Source organism: Amborella trichopoda, chromosome 1 (assembly GCF_054954075.1).
Source record: "Amborella trichopoda isolate Santa Cruz 75 chromosome 1, AtrichopodaSantaCruz75HAP2 v2.0, whole genome shotgun sequence".
NCBI lineage: Eukaryota > Viridiplantae > Streptophyta > Magnoliopsida > Amborellales > Amborellaceae > Amborella > Amborella trichopoda.
The window spans coordinates 42,744,485-42,766,527 of NC_142336.1; the positions used below are offsets into that span (position 1 = coordinate 42,744,485).

The window sequence follows — 22,043 nt, forward strand, 5'->3', positions numbered from 1 at the left end:
CAATAGTATTACGGCATTTTGAGTGCCGTAATACAAATTCAACTTCTTACGGAAATAAAAATACCATATAACATGGTTAGATTTTTACGGTCTTAAAGTACCGTAATATTACTTCAAATTATTATGATATTTTAAATACCGTATAAAATATGACATGTAGTATGGTAGTACGACTACCATCAAAGTAATTTTGGCCAAAAAAAAAGCTGAAATTGAAAAAAAAAGGTGTAAACAAAATTTAGGAAGGAAGTTTTTTTTCCATTAAGCTAAACAAATCCCTTTCTCCTCCTTCAATCCCTCGTCATTCCTGTTCCTCCCTATGCCTATTATAGGTGGAGAATAAACTCGCTATTTCCAAAGAAAGGCGGGCATTTTGAAGGTTTCACCTCGTTTCAGCGGTTTAATATCACCTCTCTGTCGTGGATCTGTCTCTCGGGCTTCGTCAATCTCACAATCCTCAAGTATGCATATTTCTCTTCCTCCTTTTCCTTTCTCTCTAAGATAAATTTTAAATTTGTTACCAAAAAATTTATGCTCTCTGGATCTGATGCGTTGTCTCTCTCTCTCCTTGAGCCTTTGTGATGAATTTGTAATATCCACAAATTACATTTATCTGGTTTGGTTAAACTAATATCGTGTACGTTCTTTGTATTTTCAGTTGATCAATTTGTGGCTTCATCGCCGATTATAAGAAATGGCTTTGGTGAGTTCGCTGGATTTTGTTTAACCTCCAGTTTAAGGGAAATTATTCTTGTTTATATGCTGATTGCTCAGAGTGTTTTTGTTTTTGATCAGTGATTTGTTTCTCCTGGTCTTTCCTTTTCCACTTTTTTGTTCTAGATCTTATTCATATATGTCTGTCTAGATTTATGGTCCAATATGTGGAGGTGAAAACTGTATTTTTAAAGCGGTAGTGGAACAAATGCTTGATTAAAGACAGTTATTCGTGCATAGCAAACAAACTAATTCTTCAAAAATTTGCACGGGGAGCTCATTATATCAATCAGCAGGATGGTTGACTCATCTGTTTGATTTATGACCTAGTGATCTCTGTCTATTCCACTTAGACGAGAAGCTTGTATTGATATTAGTTCATCAAAGTAGCTTTTCAGTATTCTTAATTGAGGATTATGAATCTCATCAACTTCTAATGCAGTTTGTCCACATGATATATGATCCTTGTGTCTGCAATCGCCTTGCATATTGAAAATTCAAATGTATACTACTGGGTTTTCATAAGTGGAAAGGTAGTTTTCACACATCGAGCATAGGCATCTGTGGATCCCTATGCATTAGGTTTCTGGGTTCCAGCTACAGGAAAATTGAAAAAAGATATGCAAATGTATAAATGTATGGTCATCTCTCTCTCTCTCTCTCTCTCTGATAACTTGCATTCACATCTCTCAATTATCATTTTTAAATTTGATATGGGCGAAAGATTTTAATTCAAGGAGTGGTTTTCTGCATAGATTTGATCTTAGTTGAGTTTTAGCTTATGTAAAGAGCTTGATATTGATAGAGTATTTTATTGTGTGTGGTTATTTATGTTTTTTTGAGGTAATGGTCAACTTTCGTGGTTATTTAAGTTCATCTTTAATAATGGTTGATGTTCAAATGAAGTTTGGAAGCAGCTTGTAACTAGGGTGCATGTGAATATCTAACATTGCTAAAAGCAATAGAGTATGAAGCTGTGGAATAAAGATCATAGCTTCAATTCCATTTCATCATTGGGGGATGATTTGAATTAACTCAAGAGCTTGTTTGAGGAGTCAATATTTCTGTGGTTAATGATTACATCTTAACCAAGAAACTAAAGCTTAACATGTTTAAATATTGTGGCGTCATGTAGTTTACCTTTTAGGAATCATTTATGTATGTTATGAGGACCTTTTGATGCAGTAAATGGCAATAAAATAACTTGTATAAGAAATGCCGACATGGAAAAAACAAGAAGGGTTCAAATAGCATCTCTACCAATATAACTGAAAACATAGTTAAAATAATTCTACGAGAAGGTTTTATTGAAAACGTTAGGAAACATTGGGAAAACAACAAATCTTTCCTGGTTTTAACCCTGCGACATAGAAGGAATAGGAAAGGGACATATAGAAAGACTTTTAAACTTATAAGCAGATCCGATCTACGAATCTATTCCAACTATCAACGAATTCCTAGGATTTCAGGTGGAATGGGGGTTGTAATTCTTTCTACTTCTCGAGGTATAATGACAGTTTGAGATGCTCGGCGAGAAGGAATTGGAGGAGAGATTTTATGTTATATATGGTGAACCCTTATGGTATATGAATTTTATCCTTAACTTCCTATTTCTTTTATGAAAAAGAGAGGAGAGACAAGTTGGCTAATACCACTTATCCTCTATTAGTTGATACTTCAAGGAAGGGGGTTACCGAGAATGAAAGAACAAAAATTAATTCATGAAAGGTTTAATTATTGAATCACTTCCCAATGGCATGTTCCAAGTTCGCTTAGATAATGGAGACCTGGTTATAGGTTATGTTTCAAGAAGGATCCGACGTAGTTTTATACGGATATTACCAGGCGATAGAGTGAAAATTGAAGTAAGTCGTTATGATTCAACCAAGGGACGTATTATTTATAGGCTTCGCAAACAACAAAGATCGAATGAATACACGGCTTCTGAAAAATTCCTTTCATTTATTCCATAAGGATATCGAGGCTCAAAAGTTCAAGAAACTTCTTATTTTCTTCCTTGGAAGAAATTCAGAATTCAATTAAGTAGGAGCGACAAATATGAAAATAAGGGCCTCTGTTCGTAAGATTTGTAAAAATGTCGACTGATTCGTAGGCGAGGACGAATTATAGTAATTTGTTCCAATCAGAGACATAAACAGAGACAGGGGTAATTTTTCTATCTCTAAAAGAGGACTTCACAGGGTGCCCAACAAATAAAGGATCTATTTTTGACATGAAATGGATTTATCTGTATATCTTTGACTCATCTTTATTAGATAATGAAAGAGGAAAAAACCTATACCAAGAATTAGTTCGTGTAGGAATGGACGTATTGGTTCACGTAGAATAGACGTAGAATACCTAAAGGAGTTCTTCATGTTCAAGCGGGTTTCAATAATACCATTGTGACTGTTATAAATGTACGTGGGCAGGTGGTTTCTTGGTGCTCTACGGGTACCTGTGGATTCAGAGGCACAAGAAGACGAACACCGTTTGCTGCTCAAACCGCAACAACAAATGCTATTCGTACGGTAGTGGATCAGGGTATGCAACGAGCAGAAGTTATGATAAAGGGCCTTGGTCTCGGAAGAGATGCAACATTACAAGCCATTTGCAGAAGTGGTGTACTATTAAGTTTTGTATGTGACATAACTCCCATGCTACATAATGGATGTAGACCCCCTTAAAAAAAGACGTGTAGAAATCAAAATGGAAAAGATTCAAAGAAAAATAAAGGATCCAAGGACCCCATCAATTTCGATTACTCTGATTTGAATGGAAGTACCAGTATCCAATCGGACACTACAATGGAGTCTTCCCGAACCAACTTGACACTTGCCGCCTTTGCTATCCCAGCAATGGGCTTAGCCTCGGGCCTGAATCTCGCCGTTCCGAGCTTGAGGCCCAGCCTCTTTACCATCCTTTCAGCTACAAAGTTGTGGGTGGCCCTTGTGTCAACCAAGGCCACCACATCCCGTCTGTTGTTGGCCATCGAGACGACGTACATCAGCTTCCTTGCTGTGGGCTTGTCCTTTGCCCTAATGGCATTGAGCTGTTGCAAGGCCCCCATCTGTGGCTCTGCTTGCTCCTCCTCCATCTTCAAGGCTTTAAGGGCCTGCCTCTGCGGGCAGTTGAAGCCTCTGTTTTTTATTAGTCTAATTGTCTTTTTTAAGTGTAAAGTAGTATAGATAATAAGTAGAGTATCATCTATTATAGTATACTTGTACTTTTTTCGGTCTGATAGTATAGATGATACTAGCAAATCCTAGACTCTTAGATACTTATAAAGTATAGGCAATGGAACTAGTGATAGCTTTCTTTTGAGACTGACTCGCTACCCCTATAAAACGCGCTCGCCACTGTTTTTACTTATTACGCACTCACTGCTCTTATTGCTCTATCTTGTGGTCTGACTCTACCATTAGATATTAGATGAGACTCTTTAGATGGGAAAGGTGCTACTCTTGATTGAGATGGGGATAGTTACGATGCTACTCCTTGCTTAGTTAGCTCGTTCTTCAGGTGTACTTGTAGCTCTATATGTTGAGTTGGCTCTGTAGTTCTGTATTGAGTGAGTTGCCTATGCCAGAGAGAAGAGAACAACTACTGCTACTACCTATCGCATTTGAGAGGAGGTAGCTACTTTCAAGAAGCAAGAACTCACAAGGTAACCTTCTCAAAACAACTATTTGCTAGTGGTTGATACTCGAAATAAGGTGTTGATAATCGACACCAAAGCGTTCCTATCAAAGACACCCCTTGCCTTAGTGGGCTACTATTTCTGCTGTTCTGGGATTGGTTGCCTGTCTATCATGCAAATAGGGAAACTCTCAAAAAAAGATCATTGCGAGGCCTGGAAGAAGCTTATAGCGCTCTATCTTGTGGTCCGCTCTCTCCTTCTATGCAACTCTTTAGTTAGATGTTAGATAGTTTGCTCCTCTTTCTTGAGGTTTTCTTCTTGGCTTAGTTAGCTCTTGCTTTAGGTGTAGTCTTGTCTAGCTCTGTCTAAATGTGCTGCTCTTTAGACAGCTTTGTCTTGTGATGTCTACTCCTGAGATGGAGTAACTCTACCTTTAGGTATACTCTTTTGTAGCTATCTCGTTTTGTAGAACTACCGCTATGAAAGGAAGGGAGAAACCAGCCCTACCACTTCTAATGCTACTGCACAGAAAGAAAGCAGTGCACTCCTTTTGTACCTCTTGCTTCTTGTAGCTACTTAGTTGCTACTCCATGAATTAGTTGGCTACCTCTTAAGATGTTCTTTGTAGCTCCTCGTTAGTAGATGTACTCTTTTTGTCTACTACCTTTTGAGTAGATAGATACTCTTTCCTCTGTTGGGAAAGCTATTCCTTGAGTTGAGATGCTATTGCTTAGATTAGATGGTTAGCTCGGTACATGTTTTCTTGTAGCTCTACCTTTTTAAAGGACTTTTCTTGTCTAGTTCGTTCTTGAGTTAGCTCTTTGTCCTGTAGCTACTACCGATATGCTATGCAAGTGGTACAAGTGGTGCTACTAATGCAGTGCTAAGCACTCAACTTGCTCAGGGCTTGGAAGACCCTTCACTAGCGAGGCAGCTGTTACAGCGGAAGAATAATAGGGGAGGAGGTACCTAGAAGACAAAGACTTATATGTAAGGCTTAGACCTTGCATATACAGCTCCTCCTTTGGGTAGCTCTCTCTTCAAGCACTCTTGCCTTAATAAGGGGTAGCTTTGTTTCAAGCACTCCTTCTTGAAAGAACAACTAAAGCAACTCTTTCCATTCAAGCACTACTTGTAGCTACCTATCCCTACTACTACTTGTGCTATGAAAGTCAGACAACTCCCATAGCATACGAGGAAAGCCATACAACGACTCTATAGCTAGAAAGCATTCTTCTCCTATAAAGCAACTAGAAAAGCCATACAATGGCCATAAAACAGCTATACAAAGCCATACAACTGCTTATGACCTGCTACAGCTACTACTACAGCTGTGCCTGCTATGAAGCTAGGCCTGCTATGAAAATGATACACTTACTTGCTAGGCCTACTACGAAAGCGATACACCTGCTCTGCTGACTTGTGCTCTACCATTTGTAGAGAAGAAACATGGATCAAGGGAAACCTTCTCAGAACAACTACTTGATAAGGTGTTGGTAAGAGACGATACAAAGTGATACAACAACTATTCAAGTAACACACCTGCTATGCTATGAAAGGGATACCCCTGTATCAAAGTTCAACAACTGTAGAAAAGTTACACAGCTGCTAGAAAAGCGATACACTTGCAGTTCAAGTGATACAACATCTATATAGCTAGAAAAATGATACACTTGCTAAAGTGATACAGCTGACCTGCTGTATTGTTGAGAATAAAAAGTCGTGACTTGCTCCATTGTCGAGAAGAACGAACTCGCAAGGAGAAAAGACAAAGCCCTAAGAAGAACTACTTCTTGAAGGGTGAGCAACTCTACAGACCTACTAGTAGACCTACTTTAGAAAGGGTTAGAGCTACTCTAGCTACAGACCTACAAAAGAGAAAAGAAACCTACTAAAGATATGAGACCTAGTAAGAGAAGAGACATACCTACTATCTATCAGACAAAGAAGAGACCTACCAGACACCCACTATACTAGACCTACTAAGAGAGGAGACCTACTTCAGACATACCTGCTAGGGACCTACTTCAGACAATAAAGCGATCCTATCAAAGGAAACTACTTGCAATGTTAGTAAGCTACCATTTCTGCTGTTTTACGATTGTTGAGCTAAGCATAAAAAAAGAAGGAAAAGTCTCGGTATAAGAGCGTTTAGAGGCCTTTAAAAACCTTTTCTCATTGTAGCTTGAGGTCATTGTATACAACTTTGAGAGGGTTAGACACTAAAGAGATGCTACTCGTTAAATAGTTAGCTCTTTACTCGTAAGATGGTTGGCTCTTTATTTAGGTGCTCTTCTGTCCGAAGGTGGCTACTGCTTAGTTAGCTCTGTATTGAGTTAGCTCTTGTCTAACTCTTGTTGCTTATAGCTAATCCCTCCAGGCAAGTGAGAAGAGAAGAGTGCGACTACCAAAGCTACGGAACTGCCGCTACTGCTTGATCTACTGTACTGCTTTTCATCACTTTTCTTTTGCTTAGCTCCTTAAAAGCACTTCTCTTTGTAGCTCTGTCTCTTTCTAGCTCTACTACTGCTAGGGAAAGGAAGAGAGAACAACTATAGCCCTACCACTAGTATGGAACTGCTCTCTGTGCACTGCTTTTAGTTTACTGCTTTGCTCGCTCTGTTGTTGGGTTAGGTAGGTTATGTCTTGAGTTGGCCGCTCTTCTTGAAGCTATTCTTGTAGCTACCTCTTTTTTCTTGTAGCAACGAACCTAAAGACGCGGCACTCATCGATCTATGGGCTTGAAGGACCAAGGCCCTACGCCTGCGAGGCTTAGCTACTCAATGTGTCATGTGTGTACGTACCGCTTATAAAGCTCTCTAGTCTTGCAGCTATCTCTTCTTGTAGATACTGAGATGCGCTACTCTTGAGTTCGGTTAGCTATTGAGATGCGCTACTCAATGTGTCATGTGTGTACGAATCTGTTGCTCTGTATTGAGTTAGCTCTGTAGTTCTGTTTTGCTTGAGTTGCCTACCCCATCTATGCCTATGCAACGGAGAAGAGAACAACAACTGCTGTGCTGTGCCCTACCTGAGAGACAAAAGCTATGCCCTACCACTACTACTGAACTGCCTCTACTATAGCTAGTATAGTTCAAATACAGCTAGGTAAGAACAGAAAAATCTACCTCTCGCTTTGAATTTTCGTAGTAGCATGTCCAAGCCAAGCTACGTACAAGTCAATCATGCATGTAATACACTTTCTAGCTGTCTATGGAGCTACTTGAAACTGACTTACAAACGTAAACGAGGTCTTCCAAATCATCGAGAGGCAGGCCAGTTCAATGCCTTTTTGCTAGGCCTCAGAGGCAAAGTCTGGCACCGTCGTTCGTCCCTTTTTTACAAGCGTTAATATCAAGTCTACCGGAGCGAGAGCTTCATCGCCGCTCCGTCCTCACTTTTCTTTTAGCTCCTTTAGTGTCATTGGCACCGACGGAGGGAAGGAAGACAGGTCAGTCAGCTCTGACTCACACCAATTAGGCGAATAACTTAACTTGAAGCTACAATCTCAAACTCCAGCCACCCGTGCCTTTCAGAAGCAATCCACTCCATGCCTGTATTCCAATTTGTCTTTTTGCCTTTGCCTTTCTTTTTAGGGGACCAACCCTATAAGCGTAGAAGCAAGTCTTTCTCCGAGATAAGTGGCGTACAACCATCGGTCTCGGAATAAAGGAAAATAGCTTAGAATTAACCATTCTTAGGGGGACCGCAGAAAGGCCTCTGCGTGGTTTGCGGGGCCTATAAGGTCTTTTTTTTTAGTGGGCTTTTCTTGCTTTCTTTGTATTGGCACAAAGAGTTTGATGTTTATCGAACAATAGCCGAAGGTGCGATGTAGAGTGAAAGTCCCATCCCTTGAAGCTGACTTACACTGTCCAATGAATGGTATAAATGCCAAACAAGCTCTGCGTAACCCTAGAAACCAACCCTGGCCCAACCCTTCCCTTCCCTTCCTTTCAAGTTCAAGCAGCATCTCGTTCTTATGGCCTGCCGCTTTGAAAAGGTGCTCTGCCACTCCAACTAGTCCCTTTCCAGCCACTCCACCTTGTTCGGGTCGGAACCAAGGTTGTTAGCACCAAGCCGAAGCGACGTAGGGAGCGAAGGTGCGGTAGCTTTGTAGCTTGTCCAAGCTACTACAAAGTCAATCAGGTGTGTCAGAGGCTTTCTAATTGTCTATGCAGCTACTTGAAACTGACTTACAAGCTTAAAAAAAGGGTTTGAGGGCTTTGATTTGGTCCGGCCTCTAAAGCTCACTCAACGCTTTTCTCGTCCTGCCTGTCGTCGCAGGAAAAGTCTCCTTTCCTATATAAACTTCGACTTCGCCTCAGAGGATTCTTTTTAGCTGGAGCTTGAACCGCTTGCATCTTTCCTCGGTTGGAGGACCAGATTCGCATTGAGCATTGAGCATCAGGGTTGACAAGTGCATAGTAAGAAGCGTGCCATAAATTTCTAACACTGCGGCCTGATTGTATTAGTTGTTTTTCAGTAAGGTAGGTTCCGAAGGCCTTTTTGTGCCTGTCAAAGTTGAGCTACGACTTGGTGCTCTAAAGAAGTCAGTGGAGGAAGTTTCTTTCAGGTGTGTATCTTTTGCGAGAACTGAATCATGACCATCTAGATAGAGTCGAGCAGCTTTCTCAACTCCTGATTGGTGTCCCTTCCCTTCACTTCGCTTTTGTGTTCGCCTTAGCTGGAGAGATGAACATAGCATAAAAGAAAGGACCAATCCAAGCTTGAAACGAAGTCAGCCAAGCCAAGCCGTAAGTTAGGTCCGGTTCCACTTCAATCAAAGGAATCATACCCTAGGTCCGACGATGGCAGCATGCACAAAAGCATCACTCGCCTCTGAGTTCTCTGACTATCGACCTAACACGGCACCTAACTTTTCCTGTCACCCTTTCCCTGTTAGCCGACCATCCTTTCTAAGCGACCAGCTCCTCGTCGTTACTTTGGGAGTGTTAGAGTTTACCCTTTCGTCGTTCGACTTGGTGCAAGTGGAGCTCCTTCTTGCACCTTTAGCGCTTCTTGAACAATTAACTCTCTCCTACCTCCCTCGAACAATGATCCCACTTTCGACTCGAACCAACCTGTCACCTTTACTTTCAGCTCTCACTCCAGTCAAGCTCTCACTCCAATCTTACCTGTCAACCAACTTGCCTTTTGCCTTTCCCTTTTTAGGACCTTTCCTTTCGCTTTTGGCAGGTCGCTTTTCTTACCTATTCCTTTCCTTTCCTCGCTGACCAAACCATCTCATTAGAGTTTGGGGTTGGTCAACTTTGGATAACAGGCGTGGGGGGAAGTGAGAGAAGAAGCAATAGAAGCCACTGCACTGCTTTCCTTTGTGTTACATGAAATGAAGGCGATTCAGCTCTGTCCTTATTAAGCGCGGAAAGCAAGTGTCATGTGAAAGTCAGCAAGCAAGGAACCAAGCCCAGCATCTCGGAGCACCAAATCTCATCTCTCAAGCTAAGGCGAACTCGAGGTCTGTGGAAAAGTGACAGCAAAGTCAGGACTCTTCCCAAGCCTAGCATATCGTTAGCTAGGGCTGACTCTCCTCCTTAAACTGGCTCCATTTGCTTACTTATTCCTGATCCGATTGTTTGATTTGCTCAAAGCTATCTTGTTTGCTTGACTGACCAGCTTTCTCTGCCTTTGTTGACTGACAGCGTAGTGTGAGGATCGACCAAATCGAGGCGACGACAAGGGTACGGCTCCATTAGGGGTTTTGCTTTCAAGTTTGGTTTATTGGTTCTGCGTGGTTTGTTTGGCTACAGGGACTGTCACTTGTAGGAACAACAACTACCTAGATCAAGAGTAGTTGTTTCGAACGTGCTGACTCGGGCCATTCTCCTTCATCTCCCTTCGTTTTTCTCCGACAGACTTGAGATTAACGCTTTCTAGGAACCCTACTTAACAATGACTACCACTGCAAGCTTCTTTCCTTCGCATTCAATTCCCTTATCCACTTTCTTCGGAGACAGGAGCTTGTTTATGAATAAAATCCATATTTGTTGGTTCATTCCTTCCTTGACTTAACTGGCCGCACTGACTTGCTCTCCACCTTGGTGCGTGATTGGCTGGCCAAAACTTGCTCGACTTAGGGGCTTGCTTTGCTTGCTAGCTTCGACTTGGTCTCTTTTCTAACAAGGATCCACACTTTTCCTATCTAACAATTGGACTTGGTCAACTTAGCCTTCTGCTTGGGACTCGGGCGATTCCATAGAATCTTCCTTCGTCTCCCTTTTCCTACTTGATTCCTGATCTCATTGGTTAACAAACAACTTGTTCAACAAGGATTTCTTGCCACTTGTCCAACCGACCCATTCATTTCAGCTCTCGCAAAAGATACACGATGAAAGGCAACTCCTTAATGGACTTAGGGCACCAAATCGTAGCGCCGATAGACGCGGTAGCTATGGGTGCTACAAGTAACTAAATTCGTAGCTTCTAATACAAATAGAAGAAACGACAAAGTTGGAGTAAAATGAAGACGCGGTAGTTCGTAGTTCAAAAGTCAAATAGAGAAAGCATAGCTTGTTTCTACAGTTGTCCATGGAGAAAAAAGAAATTCCCTACAAGTGCTATGGAGAACTAGAAAAAACCCATAGCCTCGAAAGCGACAGAAAGAAAGCATAATTTGATTTTCCTTATTGGCAGCTAGAATGCGATATAACAAAAGAAATGCTTAAATGGTTGACCTCGAAAACATCAAATTCGTTGCTTTCAAAAATGCTTCCCAGCCTCTATTCTTGCTTCTTGTCATGGGGATTGATTGTTCTTCTATCCACATACGAGCCTCTTTCCTTACGAACTGGACCTTCGCATCTTTATCACAAAGGCCCAACGATTCACCATAGCATCTGACCCACGGACCGACCTGAGGATCTCTCACGCTAGGGCTAACTGCGCCTGTGTTAAGGCCTTTACATGGTATGGTCCAATTCAAGCAAAGGGAGGAAAGAGGGTTGGGCAAGTTCAGGTAGTAGGGCTGGTTGATTGATTAGCTAAAAATGCTTCACTGCACTTCACTGACTCTACTCCCCTCTATCTATAAGCACTGGCAGCGCGTGAATTGAGGAACGAGGTTCAACTTATCTGCTGCTGTACACTGCACTGAAGAAGTAGTCCATCGTCTAGCACTCCGAGCAGTTCCGTACACTGCACTGAAGAAGCAGAGCCCAATTTACGAAGGCCCTGCTACTGAAGAACTCACGTTCGACGAGTGGCGCTTTTGGTGCACACTACTGCTCCTCATGTGGGTGGAGTGTAGAACTTGCCCCGAAAACTACTACACTGCTCCTCAAATCTACGGAACGACGAAGCTTTGGAAGGACCGAACGTAGACTTCACGAACATCGGATCACGTTCCTACACTTAAGTGAAGAGACAACTAGTCAAGGCAAGGAGTCAAGTCGCTCTTTCATTCTTGGAGCCACGCCATGAGGGGATTCCTAAATCTGCAGTGAGTGCAGTGAAGTCAGTTCAGTGGAGCAAGCAGAAGCATTGCTTGTCTACAGAACCACCCTATATTATACCTCTCATAGTAATTGGAAAGCTAAACAAGGAAAGATGTGAGGTCGAAGCGATGATCAAGACGACGAGCTCATACCCTGCTACTGAAGAACTCGCGTTCGGCGAGTGGCGTTTTTGGTGCGCACTACTGCTCCTCAAGTGGGTGGAGTGCAGAACTTGCCCGAAAACTACTACATTGAGTCTACGGAATGACGAAGCTTTGGAAGGACCGAATGTAGACTTCACAAACATCGGATCATGTTTCTACACTTAAGTGAAGAGACAACTAGTCAAGGCAAGGAGTTGAGTCGCTCTTTCATTCTTGGAGCCACGCCATGAGGGGATTCCTAAATCTGCAGTGAGTGCAGTGAAGCTAGTTTAGTGGAGCAAGCGGACGCATTGCTTGTCTACAGAACCACCCTATACTATACTTCTCATGGTAATAGGAAAGCTAAACAAAGAAAGATGTGAGGTCGAAGCGTTGATGAAGACGACGAGCTCATAGCATAGTGCTTGCTCAGTCGTAGTTGATCGATTGTGTGAGGGTAGTGGAAGAGTTGGGTTCGACTCCCATAACTTGAACCTGCACACCGCACCAAAGGAAGGGTGTGGACTCGTTCTCTACTTAACGAACAGTACCGCCACATCGTAGATGCGGTTTAAGGATGAAGATTACCAGTTAGCGTGGCAAAACAATGATTCCTTAATCCCCAATCAGATTCAAGTCCAGGCTTGCGTCGCTGTGGCAAGCCCAAACCGTTCCGCGAAATAGTTCGGGTACCATATTCTAAGTGAGTCATTGAATCCGCAAATTGTTTTGGTTGTAGTGAACATACCAGTTCTAAGTCTCCAAGCTAAGTGAAGAAAGAAAAAACTGCCTAAGGAACCCTCGAAAGGGCTGCTGTCCGATGGGTATAATAAAGAAAGCACCCGAGTAACTAATCGGAAACCGCCTAAGATTAGTATGAAAACTAGATGTGTGATATCCCAGACGGGACAAGTTCTAGAACGAGAGTCAAACCTCGTTTGAGGAGCAAGGGGGAAATCTCGCTGGAGGAGCTTAGGGTCGAGCCGGCCCATTCCGCTCTTGTTGGAGTTGGAAATTTCTTCTCGTACAAACCCATTCTGTTAGAATAGTTGTAGACCTTTGAACTTACACCTAAGACTAGCTAAAGCTACTAGTGGGCTCCTACCTGACTTATGCTTAAGACTAGCTAAGCTACTAGCAGGCTCCTACTAGCTCAAGTGACTAGCAGGCTGCTAACTGCTCCATGGGGTTCAAGGGTCTACGAAACCGCCCAATTTCGACATTGTACCTTGGTTTGGTTCAGTAGGCAGCCTACTCATGAATTGAACAGGCAGATTTGTCCGGACCCCCAACATCCGTGGTGTGGTGGATTAAGCTATCTATTTTTTAGAACACCTGCTGGGGCATAAAAACCTTAGGTTATGGGAGGAATTCAGATTGTAGCCCGCATAACATGCTACTACCTCTGAGTCATTCCACTCTTGTTGGAGTTTGAAATTTCTTTTCGTACAAACCCATTCAGTTAGAATAGTTGTAGACCTTTGAACTTGCGCCTAAGACTAGCTAAAGCTACTAGTGGGCTCCTACCTGACTTACGCCTAAGACTAGCTAAGCTACTAGCAGGCTCCTACTAGCTCAAGTGACTAGCAGGCTGCTAATTGCTCCATGGCGTTCAAGGGTCTACGAAACTGCCTAATTTCGACACTGTACCTTGGTTTGGTTCAGTAGGCAGCCTACTCATGAATTGAATAGGCAGATCTGTGTGGACCCCCAAAATCCGTGGTGTGGTGGATTAAGCTATCTACTTTAAAGAACACCTGCTGGGGCATAAAAACCTTAGGTTATGGGAGGAATCCAGATTGTAGCCCGCATAACAGGCTTACTACCTCTGAGTTGTATATACAAAAGAAGAGACGCATGCTGCCATGACAGGCGGGGTGTTTTATAACTCTCTAGCTCTAGCTGTAGGGTTGGGCTTCGGCCATAACAGAAAAAGGGGTCGGGTCCAAGCACTTCTTTGGTTGCGAACTCCCCCCCCCAAAGGAATGAAGAAGAGGGGCCTCCACGAAGTTGGATCAGAATAAGAGGGATTCGAACCCTTAACCTATAGTTTTGGAGACCATTGTTCTACCATTGGAACTATTCTCCCAACAAAGAAGAAATTGGTTATTTATGAGCCGCTGAGCGTAGCGAAGTAAAGAGGGTGAAATGCTCGGCGAAAAGAGCTCCGAGGTTCGATCATCCCTAGCTCGTTCATTCTACTCCATGTAGCAACGAGCAAAGCCCGTGGTAGCAGCCCCCTAAGGAGCGAATTGCTTGTGTGCATAGCAAGGCAAGTGATGAGCAAGCCAGTGGTAGCACCCCCTAAGGAGCGAGTGCTTTGACGCATAGGCTACACATCCAATCGCTTTGCGGCTGGGGCGAAGCTAGTGCTTTGACGCGTAGCAGAGGCTTACAATTGTTTAGGGGGCTTTTTTTGCAACGAGCAAAGCTCTTGTTTGAGAGTGCTTAGCAGGTGAAGCAAAGCTCTTGTTTGAGAGTGCTTCGCAAGAGCAAAAAACCCTCTTCAACAATTGCTTTGACCTTGCTACCACTGGCTTGCTTTGCATAGGCTACCCATCAAATTGGGGCTTGCAACATCAAAGCACTCGCTTTAGAGGGCTTTGCAAGAGCAAAAAGCCAGCAAGCGTAGGCTTGAAAGCCAAGACGCAAGGGCGCTAACACGCATCCCTTTTCTTGCTTGTCTTCCCTGGCTCGAAAGCAAGAAGCAGGGGCGCTAATGCGCATCCCTTTTCTTGCTTGCATTCGTTGGTTTGCTTTTTTACCCTGTAGTTTTCTCGCATCGCATCGCATGCCTCTCAAACTTGTGCTTTTATGTGTTGTGTTGCAAATAAAGCACCCTAAACAATTGGAAGTTGCAAAAAGCCCTCTTTTGGGCTTTGACAAGACCTGGCTACCACTGGCAAAGCAAGAGAAAAAAGCCCTTAGGCTGAATTGGTATGGTAAGATTTTCATTCCAGTGGCACAGGACCTTCGATCGACCATGGGGCGTATTCTACTCTCGAATCTTTTTTTTCTATTGAAGCGTAAAAAGCTCCTTGCAACTCATGTTGCATTTCTTTGAAAGTGACAAAATTTGTTCTTTGGATCTTTAACAAAGGAAAGCCCCCTATACTATGCCATTTGATTGATTAAAGTTCTGTGTTGCACGCCACTCCCTGAGGCCAAGGACCGAACCGTCATTCCAAGATTTGCAGTCCGATACATTTCCATTATGTTACTCCCACCACCTCATGTGCCAAAGTCAAACGGTTGTTCTTCCTTCCCCGGTCCCTCTTTTTCTACATATGCGGTGGCGGGCGAAGTGCTCTATATGACCGGTAGTGGGTTACCTGTCAACTTCTTTATCCCTTGCCTTGCTCAATCTTCAAAGGAAGATTGAGAGTAGCAAGCCACTCCACTACTGGTACAGAGGCCAGATAGTAGGTTGCTTCTTCTATATGTTCAATCGATGAACATCTAGAAGCTAGCTCTTGTCTTGTAAGCAACCATACCTATATAATAATATTAAAGCTTACCAAAGCCAAGGTTTGTCTTACTAGTAAGCTTACAGTTCAGTTCCAAGTTACATGGCTTTGAACTCTTCCTTTCCTGAGATGCTTGCTCATCCAGTCCAACGCGGTTGTTTCTGCAACAGTGCGATGCAAATCCAAGCGAGCACTCTGGCAACGAGCAACCTCTGCCATGCGAGAAGATTTGTAGCCATCAAAACACTCGCAACTATGGTAGAGGTTGCTCGTTGCCTACACTGTCTTCACAGCTCTGCACTCTATTCGGTCGGAACCTGGTTTGAGAACTCTCTCTCATAGATTCCCTTCACCAAGTAATCGCCAACAATCTGCTCTTATCCCTTGGTGTCAAAGGGCGAGTTCCTTTCTTGTCTTGCCCAAAAAGAGTCTTTATTCTCATTGGAGATCTCCCCTGGCAAGGCAGTCCTGCTGCTTTCTTTCTCTCGCTTGCCATTAGTTCATCTAGCGTCTTTCGGTTGGGGTCTGCCCCCGGGGTTAGACCGCTTGGGTTATCTTTTCTAGTCTCAAAGGCAGTCAACGTGTCAGCAATTATTTGTCAATTCTTTGCTTTCCTTCTCTCTTCCGCCTCTACTTTTTTGATAGGGGCAGAGAATACCACTCTATCAATAACAAGAAAAACAAGTAGCAATTTAGTTTCAATTTTAGCTTGGAAGCAACCTGCTATATATCGATAGGCGAGAACAAAGCTACATGCTATCGGCTGCTTCACCTATCTATTATATTATGGCCGGCTTGGAGACATTAAAGGAAGACCATCATCTATACCAACGAGTGTTGTAAGGCCTCACTTCGTGCTTATGCACTCTACTCGCTGCCTACGGAACGATTCACCACAGGGTACGATCATAGCTTCATTCATTCGTTGAATCTTGGGGATAACCATTTGCATTGAGATCGATTGCCACACCACCTCTATCATACATACATACGACATTATACGACGCGAGAGTGCATGGTCAACACACAGCAGCGCCTACGTTCTGCTTGCAGCCAATACAACCACAACCTAACTTGCATGATATTCAACAACCGAAGCTATTGGTAGTCCCGGGGGGACGGCATCCTCCTAGACTATAATAAATAGTGTGCAGTACTTAACAACTGAGTCATCGGTCCGAGCTTGTGTAGCCAACGAGCACCGAGCGAGTGCTTTGAGTGCTATGCATCTTATCGCTACGCTAGGTAGCAAGGTCTAACTATTGGCATGGCAGGGTGCTGGTCAAAAAGCAAAGCACTCTCAAACTTGTGCTTTGCTTTTTACAAATCAAGTCCCTTAAACAATTGTAAGTGTAGCTCCAGTGGTAGCTTAGCTTGTCCTAGCAAAGCAAGTGGCCAAGTCTGGTCAAAGCCCTCTTCAACTTAGCTTAAACATTGCTTGCCTTGCCACTGGCTTGTGTAGCTTGGCTACGCATCAAAGCACTCGCTCCTATGGCGGAGGTTGCTTGTTGCTAGAGTGCTTTAAGGTTAGTGTGTTAGTAGAATCTTCTTCTTGCTTGGCTTGCGATTCGTTTTGGTCACTGAGGGTGGGCAGCGTGTTATCATTTCCAGAGCCATGGAGCAACACTGGAAAGCGAGCACAATCTGGTCTGCTGTATGTACCAAGTACGTAGGTCCTGGCAGGGCGGCGCTCCTTGATAAGCTCCTATATCAGGGACATTCTAATGCGGTAGAAGTTCATCCCTATGCGAACTTTGTTGAAACAAGGTGCAGCCACGAAAGATAGAAGGCTGGTTCGACCGAACGAATGTAAGCAATAGGCATGTCGGGTCGAAAGCGCGGGGCAGCATTCTAAGAAAGCACTTTTTCTTACACCCGGGATGCGAAAAAAGATTGAAGCCGCCCCCACGAGTGCTTTCTGGCGGTGAACTGTGAAATAGCATTTCAATCAAAGCCCCCCTTTTTTCTTTTATAGGGGGGGGCTCTGCTCGCCCTACTTTGATTCAATCAAAAGGCGAACAGGGTTGGTTTGGCAACAAGCAAATGGCTCTTCGACTAGAAGGATAAGCTTAATTGACACTTCTTTCAAACGGGAATGTTAATGGTTTATACCATGTAATGTAGAAGCAAGGTGTTGATTCTCACAGCTCAAAAAGAGAATTGTCCTCGTCCCGGATGGATAAGTCATGATAATATTCGGTGGTTTGTCAGAACAAGAAGAAGTCGCCTGACTGACAAGGCTCGCTCGGACCGATCTGTGCCTTGGTCGCCGGCCATGAATCAAAGATTGCTCCAGGCGAGCAGGGCCGTGCCGTGAAGGGAACGGCAAAACGAGGTTGCTTGCTCTCAGTCTCAGCTTCCTTATCATAACGTTCCTTCCGCAATGCAAGGCCAATATGTTTTGTAAGCAGCCAACAAGGATTAGTTTGATCCATTAAGTTCTTCGATTTGTTTGGAAAGAAACAAGAGACAAGAAAACATCTTTGATTACGATTAAAAAGAACAATCTCAAATAAACCAAGATCAAATTTCGGGTAATTTCTTGGTGAATATGATCTGCCATAATCTCTTCGATCCATACATTTATGTGCTAGAATAAAGAGAGATTTGGTAGGGAAGTGAAAGAGACTTTTGATATGATAATCAAAGGGGTTGAGAAAGCAGCAGTAATTCTTTGAAAAATCCCGGTTCTCTTTGTCTTCGAGCTTTCATTCCTCAATCCACTTCTTCATTCCTTCATATACCTCCCTTCCAATAGATAGAGACAAATGGGAATAACCGAACCACATTTACGAAATGCCAGTATTATGCAGCTGCTACAAAGCCAATGTGATGCTCCTTGGTCAGATGACCAAGATATTGGTGAATACCACATATGATCGAGAAAAGAGTGCCAATAATCACATGGAAACCATGAAAGCCAGTTGCTGAAGAAAAGGTAGAACCATAAATAGTATTCGAAATAGTGGGAGGTGCTTGGTAATATTCCATTCCTCGAAACCCTGTGGATATTAAAGCTAGTGAAACGGTAGCTACTAAAGCGTAAATTGCTCGTTTTTCCTTCCCTACGAGTATTGCATGATGAGCCCAAGTTATGACAGCTCCTGATGAAGGGAGAATTGGGGTATTAAGAAAAGGGATTTCCCGAGGATCTAAAACCAAATACCTCCGATCTCTACCGTTGGTGCTAAAAAAGAATGAGAAGAAGCTCGAAAAAGAGCAAAAAGGAACATGACCTCCGATACGACGAACGAAATAGAACCATATCGAGGTCCTAATTACGACTTTGGTATGATGTCCTTCCAACGTGGATTCATGTAGAACATCGCGCCACCATACGAACATGGTATATAGGATAAAGAGAAGGCCAAATCTGAGAAGTGTTGCACCCCCTTGAAATGGGTTCATTTACATCACACCTCCTACGGTGGTTGCCAAAGCTCTGAGTGAACCCGAAATAGGCCATGGACTTGGTTATATCAAATGATAAGAATGCCTTTGAGATTCAATCATCAACCACTTTGCCCTGGTTGTATGTAAAACCCCCTTCACCACCACCCTTAAAGTGGTAAGGAAAGGCTCTTTGGGGCCTAATTTTCTTTCTATCGGTCAGGACAAATAGAAAGGGATGGTTCTTCTTTCATTGCATAAAGTCTCACTAGAAACTCTCTATTAGAATCGTTGGTTTGACCGACGAACTACGTGGGAAAATAGACCTTCTTTCTTTGATTTTCAGCAAGCATCTTTGGAAAGTAACAATTCAGTCCCTTGGAAAAACTTGCCTATCGCGGATTAGTTCGTTCCGCACTGCTGGCGTTCTAAACGCAGGTTGATCTCTCTGGTTCCCCTCCCCCTTTCTCATTCCTCCAGAAAGTGATCGTAGTTCTCCTCCATCTCTCGGCCTCCAGGGTTATATATAGGGAAGGGAAGTAGAAGGCTGGCGCGTCATCCAGCCGTCGTGCGCTCTTTTTGTAGTCCTCTGATAACATAGATTTCGTTGCATGAGGAGTTGTTCTCCGTCGAGCCAAATCGTAACGATCGCTTCGCAATTGCTTCCCTGGAACTGCTGTCATTGAGTGACGTGGTGCCGTCCTCCTTGAAGACCCCACACGTATTCCGGCCAATAAGGATAGGAAAGATTGAGAAATCGAAGTCCGGTTTATAGACATGTTCAAAAATGAGAAACAAACGATTACATTGTAAAGAAGAAAGAAGGTATTCGAATAAGGAGGAAAGGGTTTGTACATAGTTTTTCCCTGCGGACGCTTGCCCGACTTACTCTTGATCGGTAGTCTTTTCGATCACCACTCGACCGGTTTACGGTCCGTCCGGGTCCAGGAGGCAGGATAGGCTTCTCCTACATATGATATTCTGTGCGCGGGAACAAACCTGCTCGAGTTTGACGCAAACCTCTATATTGGTGATATAAACGATGAGCTGGGTAGGTCTCTTGCATAATGGCGAGGTCTCTTGTATAACGGCAAGGTCCTTGTTGTCAAGGGCTTGATTGGGAACCGGGGTAGCGATGGGCAACCGAGCCAAAGCTGCAGCAAAGGCTAACCGGTTACTAAGCGCTTTTCTCTGTAAAGAAAGCAAAGGGGGAAATAAACCCCGAATTCGAACTAGCACGCACGAAGCGGGGGAGCTTAGCTATCAATAGCCGGCTGAAAGCGATAGCTCAGGGGCTAGCGAATTGAAAAGCTCAGCTTTGCTGCTTCGTATAAGCCTTCTGGACAGCAAACAACTAACTTCATTAAAGCTCTTCGTGCTTGCAAGGGCCACCTGAGCTATTGGAAGGTGTAGCTACAGGCCGGTGAATAGAAGACCAAGGGTTTTCAGTGAATGCATGTTCGCCTTTGGTACTATAAAGAAAGAAAGTAAGTAACTATAGTTCAGTAGGGCTGTTCGCCCTACTGAAGTACGCGAGCCCTACTGAAGTACCAAAGGTGCACTCTACCCGGTTACTAATTGGCTTGCGTATGCTTCGGGAAGTAGGGCTTGCGTATTTCAGTAGTAATACGACGAAATAAGCCAAAAAGATTTTGAACGAAAGACTAATAAATGGTACGTGGTTGCAACTAGAAAACGGTACGCAGAGCCTGTGGTTGCCAAGTCTTGTCGAAGCCCTCATTGAAGAGTTTGCTCTTGCGAAGCAAAAGCTAGGAGGGCAAGCCAAGTCTTGTCAAAGCCAGCAAACTACAGCTCGAAAGCAAGAAGCAAGGGCTAGCGTTAGCGCATCCATTTTCTCACAAGAAGCAAGGGCTAGCGCGACACTAACGTGCATCCATTTTCTTGCTTGTCTTCGCTCAAAAGCCAAGTAGCAAGGGCTAGCCTAGCGCTAGCTTTAGCTCATCTGTTTTCTTGCAAGAAGCAAGGGCTAACCTAGCGTTAGCGTTAGCGCATCCGTTTTCTTGCAAGAAGCTAGAGCTAGCCTAGTGTTGCCGTTATCGCATTCGTTTTCTTTCAAGAAGCTAGAGCTAGCCTAGCGCTAGCATTAGCGTTAGCGCATCCGTTTTCTTGCTTGCATTCGTTGGTTTGTTTTTTTTCCCTGTAGTTTTCTTCGTTTCTAAAACGAGGGCTTTGACAAGACTTGGCTTGGTTCTTTGACCTGCCGGCCTACGACACCTGAGCAACTGCACGACGTTCTCATATGATCCTGTGACTGGGCTGGGCCTAGGCAGTTCGGAAGAATCGTCAAGACCTCTCTAGAATTGACGAAGGGTCGGTCAAGTTTTCGGGGCTAGGCCCAAACGGACTCTGACTCACAATCAGGCAAGCCGAAAGAGCAATCATAGATTCAGCACGATAGGCCCGCCCGACCAGGAAGAGGTAGAATTCGAAGGGCTTAACTGACTAAAAATTCAGCATCTAAGGAGAGTTCTACTGAGAGTGAGTGGGGGCTTATTCGGTCTTCGCAGACAAGTAGGCACAAACCTTCAACATCTATGCCCTATGGCTTTTCCTGATTACGCGCTACTGGCTTTCCTTATAGAATAGAAGAACATAATCAATAGGCGGCTAGCCCAACAACTTCACTCTGTCTGCGAGCCACCCACAAGGTTTGTTCCCCTTCATCCACCGAGCCACTTTCCCTTCGGGCCCACCCATTCTATGAGCAAAGAGAGCTGCTTACGCTCTCACCACCTTCTATAGCTCTCCTTCACTCAATGAGCTAAGTTGCTATCGCTCTCACCCGAATTGAGCCTCTATAGCCGAACCGCTCTCACCCGAACTTTCATAGGCGCGAAGCCCCGGCGGATAGCGAGGCTCTCTACCGAGAGCTTCACTCATGCATCTTTCCTTCACTCAATGAGCTCTTGCTCCACCGAATGAGCTATCTGTCTGATAGCAAAGCCGGCTACTTCATTATCTACTAGCAGCAGAGCCTTGAGAACTGCTGGGTTGGTTCATATATCGAATAGCAAAGCAGCACCCAACAGCTTCGTCGGTTTGGCGGTGGGCGTAAGCTCATCAGTGGTTCCAGCCTCTTCCTTTGCCGATGCGCCCACCCTCCCTTTGCCATGTGTCCAGCCTCTTCCTTCGCTCATGCGCCCACTACCCTCCCTCTGCCATGAGCAAAGACCTTCACCCAGGGCTGCCCTTCATTCATTGATAGCTTCGTGAGCCC

At 43.9% G+C, this 22,043-nt stretch overlaps 1 protein-coding gene across 1 annotated transcript in view; it reads left to right on the forward strand.

The window, feature by feature from the left end:
* The first annotated feature begins 356 nt into the window (after positions 1-356).
* LOC18425678 (coatomer subunit zeta-1) overlaps positions 357-22,043 on the forward strand; it is a 30,273-nt gene continuing 8,586 nt past the window's right edge. The window contains exons 1-2 of the mRNA XM_011631077.3: positions 357-461; positions 659-703. Coding sequence (XP_011629379.1) covers positions 695-703 — 9 coding nt within the window. The 5' untranslated portion in view covers positions 357-461; positions 659-694. The remainder of the gene's footprint in view (positions 462-658; positions 704-22,043) is intronic.